Below are 19215 nucleotides of genomic sequence, written 5' to 3' on the forward strand. Positions count from 1 at the left end.
AAGGTCACATAGAATCCAATCATAGTGCCTTCTCATCGCATGTTTACCCCGATTCGCTAGTTACTTGGGTAGATGTGGGAGGAGGGTGTTATAATACAAGCGTGAAATGCTTGATCCAAAAACAAAATTGTTGATCTCGACATTAACCCAATTGGACCTGCTAATCTAACCAAACAACAATCCCAATTCACTACTCATTATACCCTAATTGCTATAGGCCGGAAGAACCAAAACCCACTAAGCCTCTAGTCAATTACAGGTACACAACTCTTGCAAATAAGTATAGAATGAATAATACCATGTCAATGTAGTATTAGCAAACAAGGTAATTCATTGGCCTTTGTAATCAATGAGCAACAACAATCAGTGCTTTAGCTATGTACTGTAACTTCAATCTAACATTTCCTTTTGTTGAATTCTGGGACTATGTGCATGGTAAGCCATGTGTCCCTAAACAATTCTGGGTTGCAAATAATTTAAAATTGTTTATCAAATCCTTGTTTGCAGCTTGATCGCAGTTACTTCTTTGATAGGTTAAATTATGTGAGGTGTATAAACAATAACATAGCTTGTACCAGAGAGCATACATCACTAGAAAATAAACATGTTGATTTTGCTCAGTCTTCTTTTTGTAACACTGCATACTATTTGCAATGGTAATCGGTGAATAGTCTATGTAGACTTGGGCATGTAATTACACAGTTCTTGTATTCTTCATACAATTAGGGTGTAGTCTTGATCTTAATCCCTCTTCTACATCAAATTAGGGAGCCCTCAATATCAGAATAAGGATAAGAAGTGTGGCAGAGTAATAAGTGTTCCTGGGTTCCTTGGTTGCTTGGTTATGTGTTTTAGCTATTCGTTTTCTGGGTGCTTTTGCTAATCAAATATTACCTCTAAGGTGTGTGAACTTTGTCTTTCAAAGAATGCATGATGTTAGAATATGTCTATCAAGGAATATATTGTGTAAACATCACGGGAATCGATGAATCATATAAACAATAACAACAACAAAAGTAAAAAAATAATAGTAAAAAAATCAATATGATAACATTATTCAACAAAATTAAACTTTATAACACTGTGCACACGCTTTGATTGTATGTCTCCAACAACTAATGAATAGAATGAATGTAACACTGTGCACACACTCTAATTGTATGTTTCCAACAACTGATGAGTAGAATGAATGTTTCAAATGCAAATAAGTAAGGGTTGAGGTTGTTTTATAATTTTTTGATGTAGAATTTGATTGGTAGGGAAGATTGACATGAATTGCCATCTCCCAAATTCAAATGCGTGTTTTGGATTTATTTGTACATGATCCGATCGTTGATAAACTTTCATGGTTGATCCTTGTGCTTTCTTGTGTTTAATTCCTGAATTGAAAGGGTTGATGTGTTTAATCCCTAAATTGAAAGGGTTGGTGTCATTTATTGCATCCTTTGAACTAATTCCTGAATTGAATGTGCCATTTATTGCCTTCATTAGGTTGAATGGTTAAACACATATGTAGATATCGCTGACACACATTTCACCTGTTCTTGTGCAGGTATTACCCAACAATGGGATGTGTTGCTCCAGTGGAAATCCGTGGGTGCTTGTTTGATGGGACATGTGTACCCATGGATAGAATTCAATGCAATGTTTTGTAGTGCATTTTGACTTAATTGGTAATTCAACACTGGAAATAGTTGGGACAATATCTCTTGTCAACTTATTATGTTAAGAATTAGAGTTTGACAACTATTGGTCCAATCAATATATGACCCTGTTTTAGACATAATTTAATAACTTAATATAAACTATTTATGTGCATTTTTTTTTAATGTTTTATGATGATTTTTTAATAGATATGTAAAGCATTTCCCTAATTTTCATTAATATGAATATAACTTTATTTCCTACTGGACAAAAGTAATTTTCATTAACAATAAGAATGCCAGCATTGGCAGAAGTTGAATTGGTAACTAAGGAGAGAGACAATGGACCATGCAGACCAACCGAGCATTGCGTCTATATTTGCTCGGCTCTTGCAGGAGTGCATCAACGCCAGATCTTTGACAAAAGGTAAGATAATCCATTCCCACATGATTAAAATTGGATTCAAGCCGGCCATCTTCCTTGGCAATCGTCTCATAGACATGTATTCCAAATGTATGAATGTTATGGACGCTCAGCAACTGTTCGACAAAATGTCTGAACGGGACGTCTTCACATGGAATAATTTAATAGCAGGATATATCCGAAACGGGAGTATCGAGGATGCCCGACAATTATTTGACAAAATGCCTGAACGAGATACTGTTTCGTGGAATTCTATTATCGCAGGGTGTTCTCAGCTTGGGAACGAGGAGGAGGCGCTTAAGCGCTTTCGCCAAATGCAACGGGAATGCTTGAAACCCACCCAGTTTACGTTCGCCAGCCTTCTCCGGGCATGTGCCAGTTTGCCTTCCCTGCAGCAGGGTAAGCAAATCCATGCCAGTGCTATCAAGTTTGGATTTGAGGTTGATGTTTTCATGGCGAGTGCGCTTGTTGATATGTATTCTAAATGCAGAAGTGTAGAGGATGCACGTCAAGTGTTCGACAAAATGACCGAACGAAACGTGGTTTCATGGAATGCAATGATTTCAGGGTATTCTCAAAATGGTCATGGCGAAGAAGCCATGAAACTCTTTCAGCAAATGCAGTTTACAAACCTGAAGCCTGATCATTCTACCTTTGCGTGCATGCTTAGTGCTTGTGCATGTTTAAGTGCACTAGGACAAGGTAAGCAGGTGCAGGGTTACGTTATCAAAGTTGGGCTTGAGGAAAATGTGTTTGTAGGCACTTCTCTTGTAGACATTTATGCAAAATGCGGGAGCATAGAGGAGGCACGTCAAGTGTTTGACAAAATGTCTGAGCGAAACACGGTATCTTGGAGTTCAATGATAGTAGGATATGCCCAAAATGGACTTGGCAGAGATGCCCTCCAATTATTTGAGCAAATGCGCCTTGCGCTCACAGAGCCGGACCGTGTGACATTTGTAGGTGTTTTAACTGCGTGTAGCCATGCTGGTCTTGTAGATGAAGGCTGGCATTATTTCCATTGTATGGTGCGAGATTACGGGATCGTACCAGATGTGGATCACTATGCCTGCATAATTGATCTTCTTGGCCGTGCTGGTCATTTGGATGCGGCGAAAGACTTTATTGACAACATGCCAGTTGAACCTGATGCAGCTATGTGGGGTGCGTTACTTGGTGCCTGCAGGATTCATGGTAATCTAAAATTAGCAGAACGGGCTGCTTACTTCCTTTTTGAGTTAGAACCACAAAATGCTGGACCCTACCTACTTCTTGCGCACATGTATGCCGAAAATGGCTGTTGGGATGATGTTGCAAGGGTAAGAAAACTGATGAAAGACAGGGGAGTAAAAAAAGAACCGGGCTGTAGTTGGACTGAGGTCAATAATGAAGTGCATACATTTGTGGCGGACGACATAGCCCATCAACAAGCAGGGGAAATTTATCTAATGTTGCAGAGGCTGGTTGAGCAGATAGAGATGGTGGGTTATGTTCCTGACAGAAGCATCGTGCCACGAGATGCTAACAATGAGAATAAGGAGCGGACGCATGTCTATCACAGTGAGAAAATGGCCATTGCTTTTGCGCTTATCAACACACCCCCGCAGACAATTATTCGTATTGTTAAGAACCTTCGTGTGTGTGGTGACTGCCATACTTTCACCAAATTGGTTTCCAAAATGGTTGGGCGTCAAATAATATTAAGGGATACGACTCGATTTCATCATTTTAAAGATGGACTATGCTCTTGTGGGGAATACTGGTGACAGTAAGTAAACTGAGCAGTAAGGAGAATAGAATTTTAGATGTTATAACGGGCTTTGATTTTGTAGATATATTTTACTCTTATTTTTGGTTTTTTGGTATAATTCTGTTTCATGTGATATAGAATGAAATGACTAATAATAATATGCCTGTGAAGCTGGAGTTGCATAGAGATTGGGCCAAGAGCTATCTTGAGAAGCATAGCCATCAGTGGTAGATGTTTCCTGGGATGATATTTCATATAGATATGCCTGGCAAGCTTTCTAATGCAAAAGATAGAGATTGAAATATTACAGGCTTTTCCAGTTGACATGTTCCAGGCATGTATCTGCAGATCGCTGGTTGTGTTTTACACATTGAATTGATTGTAAGTGAATGTGCGAATAGGAATTCTGTAACAGTTTTTGTTTTTCTTTATGGCTAGGTGTTTCTTCCTCGCTACATGTTTCAGGATTCATGGCAGAAATTTCCAGATTCAATCTCTCCTCACAATTGGTATGTTTGTTGGTTATTCATTCCTGAAGTTTCTTAGCCTTTAGTTCAGAATGCTGATATGATCTTAAAACTTTACCATCAAGGTTTTGTATTCTTACTTTTCTTAATTGAAGGTCAATGCCTTTATTGCTGTTTTTAAGCCTATAATTGATTTTAATTTTTTAATTTATAACAGCTTAAAAACTTTAACCTCTTTTGGTATGTGTCTGTAGATGCTTTTTCTTGGGGTGTCAGTTGCTTCTTGTTATAGGATCTGTTGTCTTCCAGGTTATTTCCCTTGACTCCTGCTTGGGGTCCCAACGTTGGGGTATATTGTGCATAGGCACGTTTCTGTGCCACTTTAGTCTTTCGAATGAATGAATGAATGAATTTTAACGTCCATGAGACTAGCTATAGTCTATGGTACCACTAGCTTCCCTGTTTTTTGCCTTTTGCAATTTAATCCTCTTATTATTCAAATTAATGATGAGCTGACCCAACCTTCTAACAGTGCCCTCACTGAAAGGACAATGCCAAGGAACCGAAGTTAACATGCTGCGGTAACTATATCCGATGTCTCTAAAAGCATCACATTCCAAAATGAAATGTTTTTCCGATTCCACTGTCCCATAAGTGCAAAAAGTACACACCCGCTCTTCCCAAGCTTCTTTAGGTCTTTTCCACCGACCTGTTTCGCACTATAATTGATGCGAGTTAGTTCTTAATTGAGCAATAAGAATCTTTGCTCTCCATGGAATGCTAGCTCCAATGTACTCTTTTTGTTGGAGATCACACGTGGGGTTGAATTCTTGAACATAATACTTCTTCTTTCTACCCAACTCTTTTCCCCATATATGCTTACGAAACTTCTCCATAACATAACTCTTCAAATCCTTGCTATTTGTGGGACATGCATTGATGTAAATATTCCATTTTTGCATCCATTTGTTGTTTTGTCTCATCCATGATTTCTTTCTTTCACTCATTCCTTCATTGAAGATAACTTTAGGCCATCTACCTTCTCCCATTTGCTCAATTCTCTGAAGATACCTTATGAGATGCACCATAGCAATTGCTTCGATGGAAGTTGCTCTTGTTTCACTCAACACTATCTCATAAGAAACTGAACTTTTTATTTTAAACTTGTTCATGATCAAGCATTTTTGGATTTTCTCAATTTGCTTCCAGTTTGAAACAGGGATGTTGCTAGCCCACAATTCACACCCATATAATATCACTGGACAAACTAGGAGCCAAAAAGCACTTTAATTGTTTTCCAATCCCATAACTCTGCCTCCCTACATCTGTTTTGAAAAGCATATTTTGCTTTCCACCCTCCTAAAATTCTCTTCTTTCTGCAGTGCTCGCAATTAAGCTTGTTGTTGAAATCAATCCCGAGGTACTTGTATTCCTTCTTCAAGAATGTTTCCTTCAAAGAAGAATGTATGCTAGCTTTGCTTCTTTTTATTTGAGAAAATCATTATTTTGGTCTTGCTGGTATTGACTTGCATCCCCACTGCTTTACAAAAATGCTCAAGGGCATATAGGTGCATATGCAATCCCTGGGCCGATTTAGCAATCAATATAAGGTCATCAGCATATAAAAGAATCTTTATCACAAACTCCCTCAACCGAACACCATCCCCACCTTGCAGATTTAACCACTCTTCCAATTTATCAATATATAAACCAAAAAGAGTAGGGGATAAAGGTCGACCTTGCTTGACTCCGATGTCACTTCTAAAGTTTTTTGAAATGCCAACTGTAATTCTAATTTTGACTTTCACCTCTTCATAAAGCCTATGGACAACAACTCTATAATGCAAAGGTATTTCAACTTCTTCCATTCTACTCCACAACTTATCTCTAGGAACCATGTCAAATGCCTTTTTGAAGTCAACAAAGTAGCAAAATACTTCTTCTTTGCCCTCCCAAACCTTTTCAATAATGTGTCTCAGCGTGATACCGTGATTTACTGTAGAATGCTTCGGCCTAAAACCTGCGCCCTTTTGCCCTCTTTTCTTTGACTTCCCCCACTTACTAATTTTGTTTTCCACCATGCTGCAGAAGAGCTTTGCAAACAAATGATTGATCATAATGGTTCTATAGTTGGAAGGATTATTAAAGTCTCCACTTTTAAAAAGGGGTATTGCTAAACTTGTTGTCCAATCTCTTGGAAATCCTTGTCGAATGACGTTGTTGAATATTTCCATGATGTGCGGTGCAAGAATGTTCATTCCCCACTTTAGATATTCTACTTGAAGTTCAACCAAGTCTTTTGCCTTTCCTATTTTCAACTTCTTAATTCCCGCCTCTACTTCCTGTAATGTGAAAAGCTTTGTGGTTGTGTTGATCCTGGGAGGAGGCTCCTCCTCTGATTCTTTCTCATAGAGTTGTCTTGCATAGTCAAACCATTGATTTGCTGTAATATTATTTTCAATTTGCTTCTTCCTTGGTTGAAGTTCTTGCCAAAAATGCTTTGGGTGATTCTTGCCTAGATATATTAACTCTTCTCGCCTTGTTTGCATGAACTCATCTTTTTTCCTTTTTAAAATATGCTTATATAAATTTACATTCATCTTCTCCTCGCTTGCCTTTTTCAAGGTTTTTCTTGCCATTTTGCATTCCTCATCAAACCAAGCATTTACAGGAAAACAATTTGATTCAGATTTCCTATTTTTTGCTCTTTTGCACTTCTCAAGTGCACTCTGAATTATATTTGTTAACTCATGACTATTGAGGCTTTGGGAACCACTCTTCCCTTTCTGAATTGATCTCTCCAACATTGTTTTGAAGATAGTGCAATTTTCTTGTGTTAGAAGAATTTTGCCCCTTGATATCGATTGTCAAGAACATTGGGTTTTGCTCTTATGTTGACTTTCTTCTAACCAAGATAACTTAATATAAATTGGGTTATGGTCTGATTTTAAGTCCCACATATGCTCGCCAATCTTAACTTCATCTATCCTTTCTATCAAGCCTTGTGAACAAATAACGTAGTCAACAACACTTGCCCCGTTGTATGTGTTGCAAGTGAACTTCCCAGAGCTTTTCCATTTATCTAGACCATTGCACATGGACTGATGGGGGTATTCTTGTCTTTCTTTAAGTTATTTGGGCTAGCCTATCGCTGTAGCACAACCTGTTTTAAGTGAAGCTTCGACTGGTTTTGTGGTAGTGGTAGGATGGTGCGTGGTGTACCCTTTGCAACCTCTTTAAACCAAAGTAAAAATATTGTTGTGGTTTGAAGGGGTGGCCAAGAAGCAAAACAAAAAGGGGATTTAAGAGGTTTCAACCATAGGAATGATAATGAGCACTATGGACACCATCATCGAGTTCGATTTAGCAAATAACTTTGAGAAGAGGAACAAATATATATTAAGGAAGAGTTTGAAATAGTTTCTTAACGCATATTCATTAGACGGAAAACCAAATAGGCAAGTGTAGATCCATTGGTTTATTCAACACCATGTAAGATAGAAAATTAAGAGGGTTCTTTCACTAATGGCATGCTTGAATATTTTATTTCATCAACGACAATAGCCTTAGTCTAATTACAAAATAAACCCAACAATCCATTATAAAAATCCAGCTCTAGCGTTAGGGACTCTAAAGCCTTAAGTATGAATTAGCTCTGCATTTGAGACAACCATGCCACCAAAGGGGACTATTTAGTCTTAGTATTGGGCCTGACCACCTCTTTTCACATTCTACTGCTCCAATCATGTTATAAAATCAGCTCACAAAAAGATAGAAAATATAGATCAATGCCTTATAAATAAGCCTCTTCGAGGGGGCAACCTCCTTTACATTACACAAATGAACAATTCTTGGATGATACAAATGACAAGACCTCCTTTCTATACATAGGAGTCTAAGGGGTCATAATATAATCAGAGCTGACATAACAATAATAATGTAAGGGCACAATAATAACAATAGTGGGCTTCTATGGGGCATAATAATAACAATATTAGGACTACACGGGCACAACAATATAATAAGGGGGTTGTACTAATAACAATAAGGGGTTACACTAGTAGTATAGGGACCTAACAGATCATGCTTACAAATAGAATGAGAATGAAGGGAGGAGAAGTAGAAGAAGAAGAATATTACTTGCTGCTGCAAAAAATAGTGATGCTCTGGGCATATTTTCAGTTTCTGATGGCTTCTTGCCTATGTGTCACCCTCATTAGCTGTTGAACTGAACCTCCAATTTCCCCTAGTATTGAGAGAAAAATACCTCTAAAAGTACTTCGAAGTTAAGTTAGGTGACATCTCGAAGTAACCAATGAGAGTTCTCCATTCTCCCACCTTTTCTGTTAGTGGATTCCTTCTTAGGGATTAACCCTTACTTTGGAGCTGCCACTCTTTCCAAATCCCATAAAATTAGGGGCACTTGCGTGAAATTCTAACCCAAAACATTTATTTATTGTTGCAGTCACTTTCTTTTTCTGACACTTCTACTTTGGAAGGTGGCCTTGCCAAAGATGGAGTTGTTACTTATTGATCAGGTGGCACCTGAGTAAAAAATGGTAGAAAACTTCTCATGAGGTGGCCCCTCTTTGGCCCACCATCACCATCTCATCATATAGCCCTGATCTCTCTCTCTCACTCTCTCATATATATATATATACACACACACACAACTTTTCCTTTTATAAACTAAACACATTATCTTGCAAGAAAAAACAAATGATAGACATAAATGACATTTTAGAAGGAAAACCATGTCTATATTAACTCCCATAGATGATTACATGATGCACAATTCAAAATTAGCCTTTATAGATGAGACTATACGTCCAAAATCAACCTTTATACATGAGGCTATATATGCTGAAAATTAATTAAAACATGAGCTAAAGATAAATTGCATATCTTAATACAGTTGATCCTTACCCTCATCAACAAAAAATAGAACATGCGTGGATTGGAAGAAGAGGCAACTCCACTTCTAGTTGCCTAGGTATTCTGCATCCACATCCCAGTCTTTATGAGGCCCACTTGTATATTCTTCAGCCCTACAAGGCATAAGGCGTAGGTTTGAATGCACATATACACGATCCTTAGCCTTTGGTGATCCCAGCTTGTTGTGCTTCATGGAATGAAAGAAATCCTAGGTGTTCTAGTTCCTTTCCGTTGATGAAGAGTTTGCAACTTGTGATTGAATACGAGTGGCAAGGTTTTGCAAATATAGACAATTTGCTCCATGAAAAGTCCACCATTTAATTGTGTTCATGCTGTTGAAATTGTAAATAGGTTTGGTCTTCATAATTATGATCTTGTAAAGAATAAAGAAGAATGTGTTGGAGTCAAAGAAAAGTTATTTTTATCATGTCCCATTTGGACATTTAAAAGAAAGGAAAATTGAACTTTCATGTATGATTTTGTGGCCCCAAGTTGACCAAGTTGGCTCTCCAGAAGTCAAGTGGGCTCAACCTTGAGAGGCACCTTTTCAAATGAAGAAACAACTATATATTGGCTCCATTACGCCACCTTTCAACAACCAATTCACAATTCATCTATGGAAGCAAAATTTAGGTTTGTAGCGTGCGAATTGGAGCACAATCTGAGACACATTCTTTGTAATCAAGCGAAGTTCCTAAAGCACCATTCTTTTGTTACACGCGAAGTTTCCGAGGCACATTTGTTTGTGGTATACTAGCTTCTTGAGGCACTACTTTTCTGTGATAATGCGAGCTACATGAGGATTATTATTTCCGTGGAATACGAGCTACCTAAGACACTATATCTCTGTGGAATGTGGCATCTAAGGATAAACATGTGGCAGACTTATTGAATATCTCGTGGACAGAGTTGTGGCAAAGTTTGGGCTATTGGTGTAGGGCTGACTTGGCACTTGAATCACTGGTTAGTTTGACTTGGATTTCTCTCTTGTTGATAAAGATTCTATAAGGAAAGGATTGCCGAGTTTTCCCTTTGTGGGTTTTTCCTTGGCCATTAACCTAATTTCTGGTGTCTCTTGTCTTTTGTGCATTGTACTTGTATAATTGCTTGATGACTTTATTGAATGAAGTAAGTACTAAATGAAAAACACACATAATAGTCACAAGTAATTATCATGATTATAAATTGTAGTTCACACTCAAATTTCAACATGTTATCAGAGCTAGTTTTGAAGCAGTTCAAATTATCCCTATGAAAGTGATCCGAACCCGAGAAGTCCGAATTATATTTGTGGAAGGAATCGAAAGTCTGGAACATCCTGTGGCAACTCAAGAAAATGAATGAAGCTTTGTGGCATAGGCTCGAGATAATGATCCAAGTATGTAATCCAAGCACACAATCTGAGATAATGATAAGATAATGATCCAAGTATGTAACCTGAGCTATGGCCTCTTGAAGTCCTTATATAAACCTCTTTTCAAGATCAATTATTGTTTCAAATCCAAAGTATGTTACAGATCCAGGAAGACCGAAGTTTTCAGGAATCCGAGCCTATGTGGAACTATATCAAACTTTTGTGAAACAATGATGAATCCGAATCTATGTGGGACAACAACATGACTGCGCTTCCCTTTAAAACAAAATCCAAGTTAAGGAGTATAATAAAATCCAAGACATTGAGAGAGAAATCCAGATTATAATACACGTTTGCCACCTAAGTCTGAACTACATCTCTGTGATTTTGTGGTATGGTCCAAATCTATGGCATTACATGGCTATGATCTTTGTAACTGACATTTGAATTTACTAGATAACGTTATTATGGTCCAAACCAATGTGGAGCAAATCCATATACACATCTCTATAAAAGATCCAAACCTATTCTCTCTACGGAAATCTTAGTGACTGTGTTTAAGTCCAAACTATAGCCTATCTGAGGTTTGCAGTAGGTCTGAGATCTGTGGGTGATTCAAATCTCATCTTTGACTACATTGGTGTGAAGAGACTCAAGCCCGTATATGATGATAAGAAACCCTTTTCTAAAAGGAGTTCGAGTTATATCACCTCTCTAAAATACCAGTTAGCTATATCCATGGCATCCGAATCACAATGGTATTGTTGTATATCTAAAGATCTTTTTCTGTGGCACAAATCCATGAAGGATACAAGTCTATGATGTGACCATACATAATAGAAGGACGAAATATATATTATTGAGAGCCGATCTGATGTAAACAACTTGAAGAAATTTTTGGTTTGGTTTGACTTGAGATCCAAGTTACAATACGACTTGAGTGTGACATACATGCAATAAATCTTTTAAAGCTCATTTGCGACATTATCCGTAAAAATATGTTCTTTGATAAGTTGATATGGCAAAACGAACTAATATTGAAGTGTGTAGAGAGGTCGAGTTCCTCTTCAAGGTTGAATATCAAAGATGTAGTATTACAAGCCAAGGATATTGGATTAAAAGTTGATAAGTTACTAAGGGGATTTGGACTTCTAAAGTATTGATGCCAAGGGTATTGAGATCTACCATGATGAAACACAATGATTCTAAGAACCTAGGTTGCTTGAAGTCAAGATTAACTATTGATTAATTGATGATGAAAAGGATCTAGGGTCTTGGCATTCCGACACTTTTAGATTGGGAGTCTAGGGTTTACAAAACATTAGCAAGTTGAGAAAAAGATGAAGGGAAGAATCTTGATGTGTCAAGTTACAATCAAGTGTGTTGATCTATGAACCCTAGCAAGGGTTTGAACAAGAAAGGTCTAGGGTTTGTACCCCAGGATTGATTGCTTTTGCTAAAAAGAAGAAGAAACTATAGCCTATGCATGATGATGTGGATGGAGTTGTCTTACAAGCTGGATGCCAGATGGAATTGACAAAGTTGCAAATGTATGCAAGAAGTCCATAGATTAAGAGGGGGCTAACTTGTCTCAAAAGATAAGTATTTTATAACTTTTCTCTTAGATTAAGGCTATTGTTTTTTATTTTTAGTTAGTTTCTTGTACATGTATCCTTTTCCTTGGTTGTAATCGTTCTTTCATATCCACTTGAAGAGGATTGTAGGACAATGGCTAGGGTTGCCCTGGTATTAGCAGCAGATGGAAGAATTACTAGAATGAAGCAAAGCATGAGGACTTTCCCATTGCATAGAATTGAGTTCAAAGGGAGAAAGCAAGTTAAGATTATTTGTGCCTAGAAGAAGTCAAGATCTAGTTTGCAGAATATGGAAGTATAGAATCTAGATGGTTCTCCTAGTAAAAGGAAGAGGTTCATAATAGGAAATTTGTCTCAGATTACCAAATTTTTTAAAGAAATGGAAAAGGAGCCTCATGATTGGAGAAGACCTTGTACTTTGAGTTTGATTGAATGATCTATTTGTAACAATAGAAGGACTCATGAGTTAAAGATATTGAAGTGATCTACTATTACTTGGAACTTGAGGTTTGGTACAAAACTCGGTAAAAACTTCCTTGGTCAAGGGAAGCATATGGTCAAAATCCTCCTGAAATTTGATTGATGGAAGTTGATTGGTCATCTGATGCATTTGATTCAATTACTGGGTTGGTAGTGTTGATGATGAGAAAGGGTACTATTGGTGATTTGATATGGTTTCTTGGAAGAACATGTAGTAGGGTTTTGAGGAGGCAGAAAGATATGGAAGTTTGTGCAGTTAAGTAGTTTAACTTTTGATGATGTATTGAATTTGACTATGATATTTTACTATATGAAGATTGTCCAAGACACTAGTTTTTCATGGAAGGACAAAAGCATATCATGTTCGAGATGTAATGCAGATGGGAGCCAAGAAGCTACAACAGATCTCCACAGATGAATAAGTAGATGATGTAAGGGAAGTATGAGTACTTTCGAGACAAGCTTGGGCTTGTGGATTACTCCTCCAAGGTTGAGAGGGAACGAGGATGGACACCTAGTTCTCCATGTGCCATGTACTGTGGCTAGGACTAACAACCGTAAGTCAAGTACATGGACACAGATAGGGAGAATGGTTGATTGGACAAGCATCTTGGACAAACATTCTTGAGTCATGTATTGTGGCTAGGACTAACAACCGTAAGTCAAATACATTGACTCGATGAAAGAATGGTCCGATGGATTGACATTTCCTTGTGACAAATAAGAAATGTTCCTATGGAGGACATACTTTGGTGAACCTAGGTGGAGTATGTGCCTCAGAGAGGTAGTGTGGTATCCTATTAAATGCCTCCCAACATTATGCTCTGATCTAGTGGAGAGATAGAGCTTACTTGTCAAGGCCTTGGTAATTTGACAATGTTGGTTATGATGATGTTATCATCAATGATGCTTATCAATCTGGATCCTTTCTTATAGAAGTCTTCAACTTGAGAATATCCCGATGAGTCATTATGAATACCTCCCTAGTTAAGAGGGAGTGTTGAAATTGTAACTAGGTTCAATCTTCATGATTATGATCTTGTAAAGAATAAAAAAGAATGTATTTGAGTCAAAAGAAAATTTATTTTTATCATGTCCCATTTGGATATTTAAAAGAAAGAAAAAATGAATTTTTAAGTATGATTTTGTGTCCCCAAGTTGACCAAGTCAGCCCTCTAGAAGTCAAGTTGGCTCAGCCTGTAGAGACACCTTTTCGGATGAATAAACAACTAAATATCGGTACCATTACTCCACCATTCAACAACCAATTTGCACTTCATTTGTGGAAGTAAAATTTGGGTCTGTAGCATACAAATCTGGAGCACAATCTGAGGCACATTCATTCTCTATAATCAAGCGAAGTTCCTAAAGCACCATTCTTCTGGGACCAGCAAAATCTTTGAAACACCACTCTTTTGTGACAAGCGAAGTTTTTGAGGCACATTTCTTTGTGGTATACAAGCTTCCTAAGGCACTACTTTTCTGTGATAATGCGAGCTACATGAGGACTATTATTTCTCTGGAATATGGGCTATCTAAGACACTATCTCTCTGTGGGACATGGCATCTAAGGATAGGCATATGGCAGACTTGTTGAATTTCTTGTGGACAAAGTTGTAGTAGAGTTTGGGCTATTGGTGGAGGGCTGACTTGGCACTTGAATCACTGGTTAGTTTGACTTGGATTTCTCTCTTGTTGATAAAGATTCTATAAGAAAAGGATTGTTGGGTTTTTCCCTTGTGGGTTTTGCCCTGGCCACTGGCCTAATTTCTGGTGTCTCTTGTCTTTTTGTGCATTGTACTTGTATAATTGCTTGATGATCTACTTGAATGAAGTAAATGCTAAATGAATAACACATACTACAGTCACAGGTAATTATCATGATTAGAAATTCTAGTTTGCACTCGAATTTCAACACATGCTCCTTGTCTCCTGCAAAGATGATATATCTGCAAAATCCTCTAATCCAATAGCAAAACAAGCAAATTCCTTGCTCAATTCAGTTTGTAAAGAAGCTGGAAACAGCCTTTGGTAGGCTTTCTTCACTTTATTGGCCACCTCCATGTCCTTATATGGTGTTGTCCGCTTCCCATACTTTGAGTAATGAAGTCTTCGTCATAAATTCTTGGATTTAGAGTACATTCCAAAGTGTGCAGTGGGGCGTTAAGGACATTCTGCCTCATAATATTGATGGATCTGACATTCTCTGCAAAATCAACATCAACAAATAAAAGAGTGGGAGCCTCCTTGTGTAATAATTTCCATGGTTTTCCCAACCGTGGTATTCATGTCATCATCAATCTCTCCCAAGGAAGGTTTATCTGTGTCTATGTCTCGAATAAGCTCAAATGTAGGTAATGTACAGTTGAGTAAGAAATCTATCTTGCTCCACCAATCCTCATCAATCAACACCGTTCGCACTGTACTTTCCCTCTCTGAATCTGCCTGTCTCTACTCAGCCCAAGTTACACTGACCACCATATTCATTAATGCAAGTTTGACCTCAACAAGGCAGCACAACATGATGAATTTTGAGGCATATCTTGTCTCACTAACTTTGAGCAATTCCAATTTAGAGTATTCTCGATATATTGTTGGATATTGGTCATGGTTTGTGATGGATTTCATGATCACCCTACCTTTCCCTTTGACCTCCCTATCCCTGCAATTTTAGCACAGATTTAGATTATGGACAATGCAAGGAGTACAAAATATATGATTATATCTACTCTCAAAGATTCAGCCTACAACTTTGCAAATGGGTGCATTATATGTAAGAACTTGCACCACATTTTTTGGCCCTACTTGTCAAATAGCGACAACTAAAATTTCAACTATTAAATTACTATCTTTTACCTTACCTAAACAATTCTCCTCTTAAGAACGCTCCTCCTTTTGGTGATGATACAATGACATTGATCAGTGGTCTACACCTTCTGTTAGTCCATACATGTGAGGTAATGGAAACTCCCAGCTACTCCATGAGCTACAGGTTGGTCTTAAAACATCTTCAAGAAGTTGCCTCTATATCTTGAGCAAAATTGTTCCAAGTTTTTCATAGTTTGGCCCCTTGAAATCCTGAGGGGCTGTGTTAATTTCCCTCACAAAATCCTGCTAATTGGGGTATCAAACCATGTTAAATGGGACACTGCAAACAACGATAGCCCTTGTTACTCTTGACTTATCTTCTTCTCTCCCCTGATTGTTGAACATTTTCAGTAATTTGCTCTCTTTAGTTGCAGTTGCAGGTTTGGATATCTCTTCTTTTAGCTGTCCCTCCCTCCTCTTCCTTGCTTCATGGACAATCCTTGGCTCATTGCTAGCACCCAGGTGAGGATTGATATCCATGCCAGTTTTGCTTCTTTGATCCTTCAACTTTTGACCATTATTATGATCTTTCTCAAATGTAGCTTTCACTGCCGGATTTCTGGTGTGTGCACAAAAGTCAACATCCTTTACCCCTTATGCAAAATGTGAGCCTTGACTTTTGTATAAGAGCCCTTGTAGGTCTTGCTACTGTCACATAAATTGTACCTCCATTCACATGAACCCCTACCAACCATTTGCTTGAGCTACAGGATAGTATTCTAGCTGCTTTTTTGATTGAAGAGCTCTAAGGGCATTAGAAATGACACTGAGAGAAACCATGGATGCTGCAAAAACAGTAAATAAATCTATTCACCAAATAAATTGGCTTCTTACACCCTTATTGTTGCTGCCCATACCCTTCTTCTTGCTTCCCACAATCATCCTTTTGCTGGAAACACATTGAAGCTTGCTACCATTGCTCCAAAACACAAGAAAATTTCTTGCTGCTGCTGTTGAAAGCTCTTCTTGCTGAAGAAAATGTGAGGAATGTGTAAATGAAGTGCTTTCTTGAAGAAAATAGGAGGTTGGATTTCTGAAAATTCTAAATTTTCTTCTTTTTCAAATAAATGTAAAAGTCAGTTAATTAAGCATATGGAGTGATTAGGTGTGGTCATTAGCGGTTAATTAAGTGTTTCTTTTACCACCTAAGGGCCCCATGCCCTTCTTGGGTTCTTGGATGGGCCCTCACATAAAAAAAAGACATGGAAACAGCACAGTTTTGCGTCAAAACAGCCTGGAAATGCTGCTGGCTGTATCGTATGGCATTTCCAAATTGGGAAACATTACACAGTACTACCAGTGGTGTGTCCAAGCCATTTTCCACCTGTTTCAGCATTTTTAATAGTTTTGGGGATTGTTATGCTAGCTTGGGGGGGCGTTTCCTACACCATATGTTTGTGTCCTTTCATTTCTTCATCAAGTCCAAAGGGTTTTCCTCCTGCAAAGAGTACCTATGATGCTATTATTTCCACACTTCCATTTGCACATGCCTTAATGATTGTCAGATGCGCACTTGCACAAGCTTACCACATCATTATTATCAAATGCACGCATATTGTGTGTTGTCTTTGCTTGTGCCTTGTGCATTTGACACCCTGCACATCTCTCTCACATGTCTCTTGCGGCCATCATCTGCCCCTCTGAACAATCAGGAGGCTAAACATCATTGCCACACACACATGTGTCGTCAAACAGATCATGGACCCTTCTTGGAAACACTTGTTGTTGACAATTTGTGCATGAGTCTGCACATGTGAATTTTGACTCACTCCCGTGTCATGACTATTCTGAATTCTCTGTCTTTCAAATTTTAATTGTATTTTGAACTAATCCTAAGTTTATAGCTTAGCTCAATTATTACCATATAATTTAATAAATCAAATTTAAAACTCATCTCCCATGTCTTGCCTTTGCTGCAGCCTTGTGCACCTTTGCTTGTGATTTTCTCAACATTTGGCAGTCCCTGGTCTCATTCGGTGTTATGCACCTGAAATGGTCCTTGAGAGAATGGCCTCAAAGTTTACGGGATGAACATAATAGGGAAGATTCCTCTGTCATCAACACAATCCTCTTGCTTGATGCTCTCTGTGTCTAGTCACTAGTGCCTCTTGCTTTCTGACATAAATTGAACTGTTTTCTGTAGCCCGTCTGCAATCATTCTCCCTAAGGCATTTGTGGTGGCAGTAGGGCCAAGTTAACTTTTTCTGTTTGCAAATCTTTATATGAGGGTTGTGTACTTTGAAAGGCCCAACTGCAGCTTGAGGGAATCCATTTCATCTTCCCGCACCAGTGCTATGGAAAATTCCAGCAATGTGAAGGCACCTATGATGAGAGGGTACATTGGGAATAAGCCTTCCTTGTTCTCCTTTAGTTTGATGTTGCTCCCAAAGCTCACTGTTTGTTATGCTATTTCCAGATTTTAGTCGGGATCAATTCTTATAAATTTTGTTGCTCACTTCAATTACAGTTATTACTTATTTCTTGTTTTGTTCTGACATCATTGCCCATGACAGTTTCTGGACGGTATAGGCAGATTCAGCTTCAACATTGACTCCAATTTATCACTTACAATTTGGCAGAAGGTAATTTTTTTTTCAGGGAATTTGTTCTTGATATTCATCTGTTTAAGCAAATTTATGATTGTTATGTTTTCTTAGGCTTTAAACACGATTGTCCAGCATGGTTTCTTGTAACATGCTATTCTAGCTACTCTGGCACACATACAGGAAAACAAATAATTAGGTTGTGAAGCCTTTGCCACATAAATTACTGTATTTTAGAGATTTATTAAGATGACTATTTAAGTTATTATGATTTTACAGGCTACAAGGGTGCAAACACTGCTGTGATTGGATCTTATTAGGTGTTTGCCTGAGGCATCATTAGCTTTCTATGCAACTATGGTTGGAGCTAGGTTTTGGATAAAAATCCAGAGCCTGGAAACTATTATTCAGAAAGTTCCTTGTGAGCTTCTTCTTAGTTGTTTTAGTTTGGTGTTGTACTTATTTGAGATTTGCTAGTGTATTGGTTATGAACACAATTGAGAATATATAAGATTCCAGTTGTAAATCCTTGTGCAGTTGATTCACTCAATCCCCTACCTAAAAGGATCCACAGACCATATTGAGGCTATATAAGAGCACTGTGTAAAGTACTCTCAAGTTTCTTGTGAAGTCACTGGATGACTAAGACAGAAATAAATTGGAGAACTGTTCATTTTGATCATATCAGCCTCAAACTGGTTCTTACATTTTTTGGCCGTGTTGTTAAAATGCCAAGTATTGACATTTTTATTTGTAATTTAGCTAATTCTATTAATAATGTAAAAAATAAGTTACAACATGTTCAGGTAGTCCGTGCTCTCATAGGAAACATGGTTGCCAAACTTGCTGAAGGACAGTCTGAGAAGCTCTAAGTTCTATACAATAATAGCAATGTCTTATATTATGACTGAACCCATCCATGGGCATTTCAAAAATCACATGACAACCAAAATGAGTAGCAGGACTATCTAGATATTGAGAGGGCTTATTTAGAGCTATCATGACTCTGTTGACAACCAAAAACAACATTATTACAAAAAGATTCTTAAAGTGACTGAGGCAAGTCATTAAAGTATGATCCAAGGTTGATGAAGATGGGTGAAGTGACCTTCCTAGGGTCGGCCCTTGGAGCTATCTTGACCCATGTACTGTCCAC

The 19215-nt window shown here is 37.9% G+C and overlaps 1 protein-coding gene across 4 annotated transcripts; it reads left to right on the top strand.

Annotated features, from left to right (window-relative positions):
* Positions 1 to 1884: 1884 nt before the first annotated feature.
* Positions 1885 to 18741, top strand: LOC149246909 (putative pentatricopeptide repeat-containing protein At3g23330). 4 transcript variants are annotated; one of them, XM_089458055.1, is made up of 6 exons: positions 1887 to 3835; positions 3989 to 4151; positions 4256 to 4326; positions 17436 to 17851; positions 18030 to 18098; positions 18339 to 18741. In XM_089458055.1, the coding sequence occupies exon 1, from the start codon at positions 1986 to 1988 to the stop codon at positions 3831 to 3833; it is 1848 nt and encodes a 615-aa protein (XP_089314181.1). In that variant the 5' UTR covers positions 1887 to 1985; the 3' UTR covers positions 3834 to 3835; positions 3989 to 4151; positions 4256 to 4326; positions 17436 to 17851; positions 18030 to 18098; positions 18339 to 18741. The 4 variants fall into 4 exon arrangements, with proteins under 4 accessions (XP_089314180.1, XP_089314181.1, XP_089314182.1 ...); XM_089458056.1 differs by lacking the exon at positions 17436 to 17851 and having other exon boundaries at positions 1887 to 2070; positions 2332 to 3835; XM_089458054.1 differs by lacking the exon at positions 17436 to 17851 and having other exon boundaries at positions 1885 to 3851.
* Positions 18742 to 19215: the final 474 nt, after the last annotated feature.

Source organism: Pinus tabuliformis, chromosome 7 (genome assembly GCF_031772625.1).
Source record: "Pinus tabuliformis cultivar Carrire ecotype Pingquan chromosome 7, CPIR1, whole genome shotgun sequence".
Classification (NCBI taxonomy): domain Eukaryota; kingdom Viridiplantae; phylum Streptophyta; class Pinopsida; order Pinales; family Pinaceae; genus Pinus; species Pinus tabuliformis.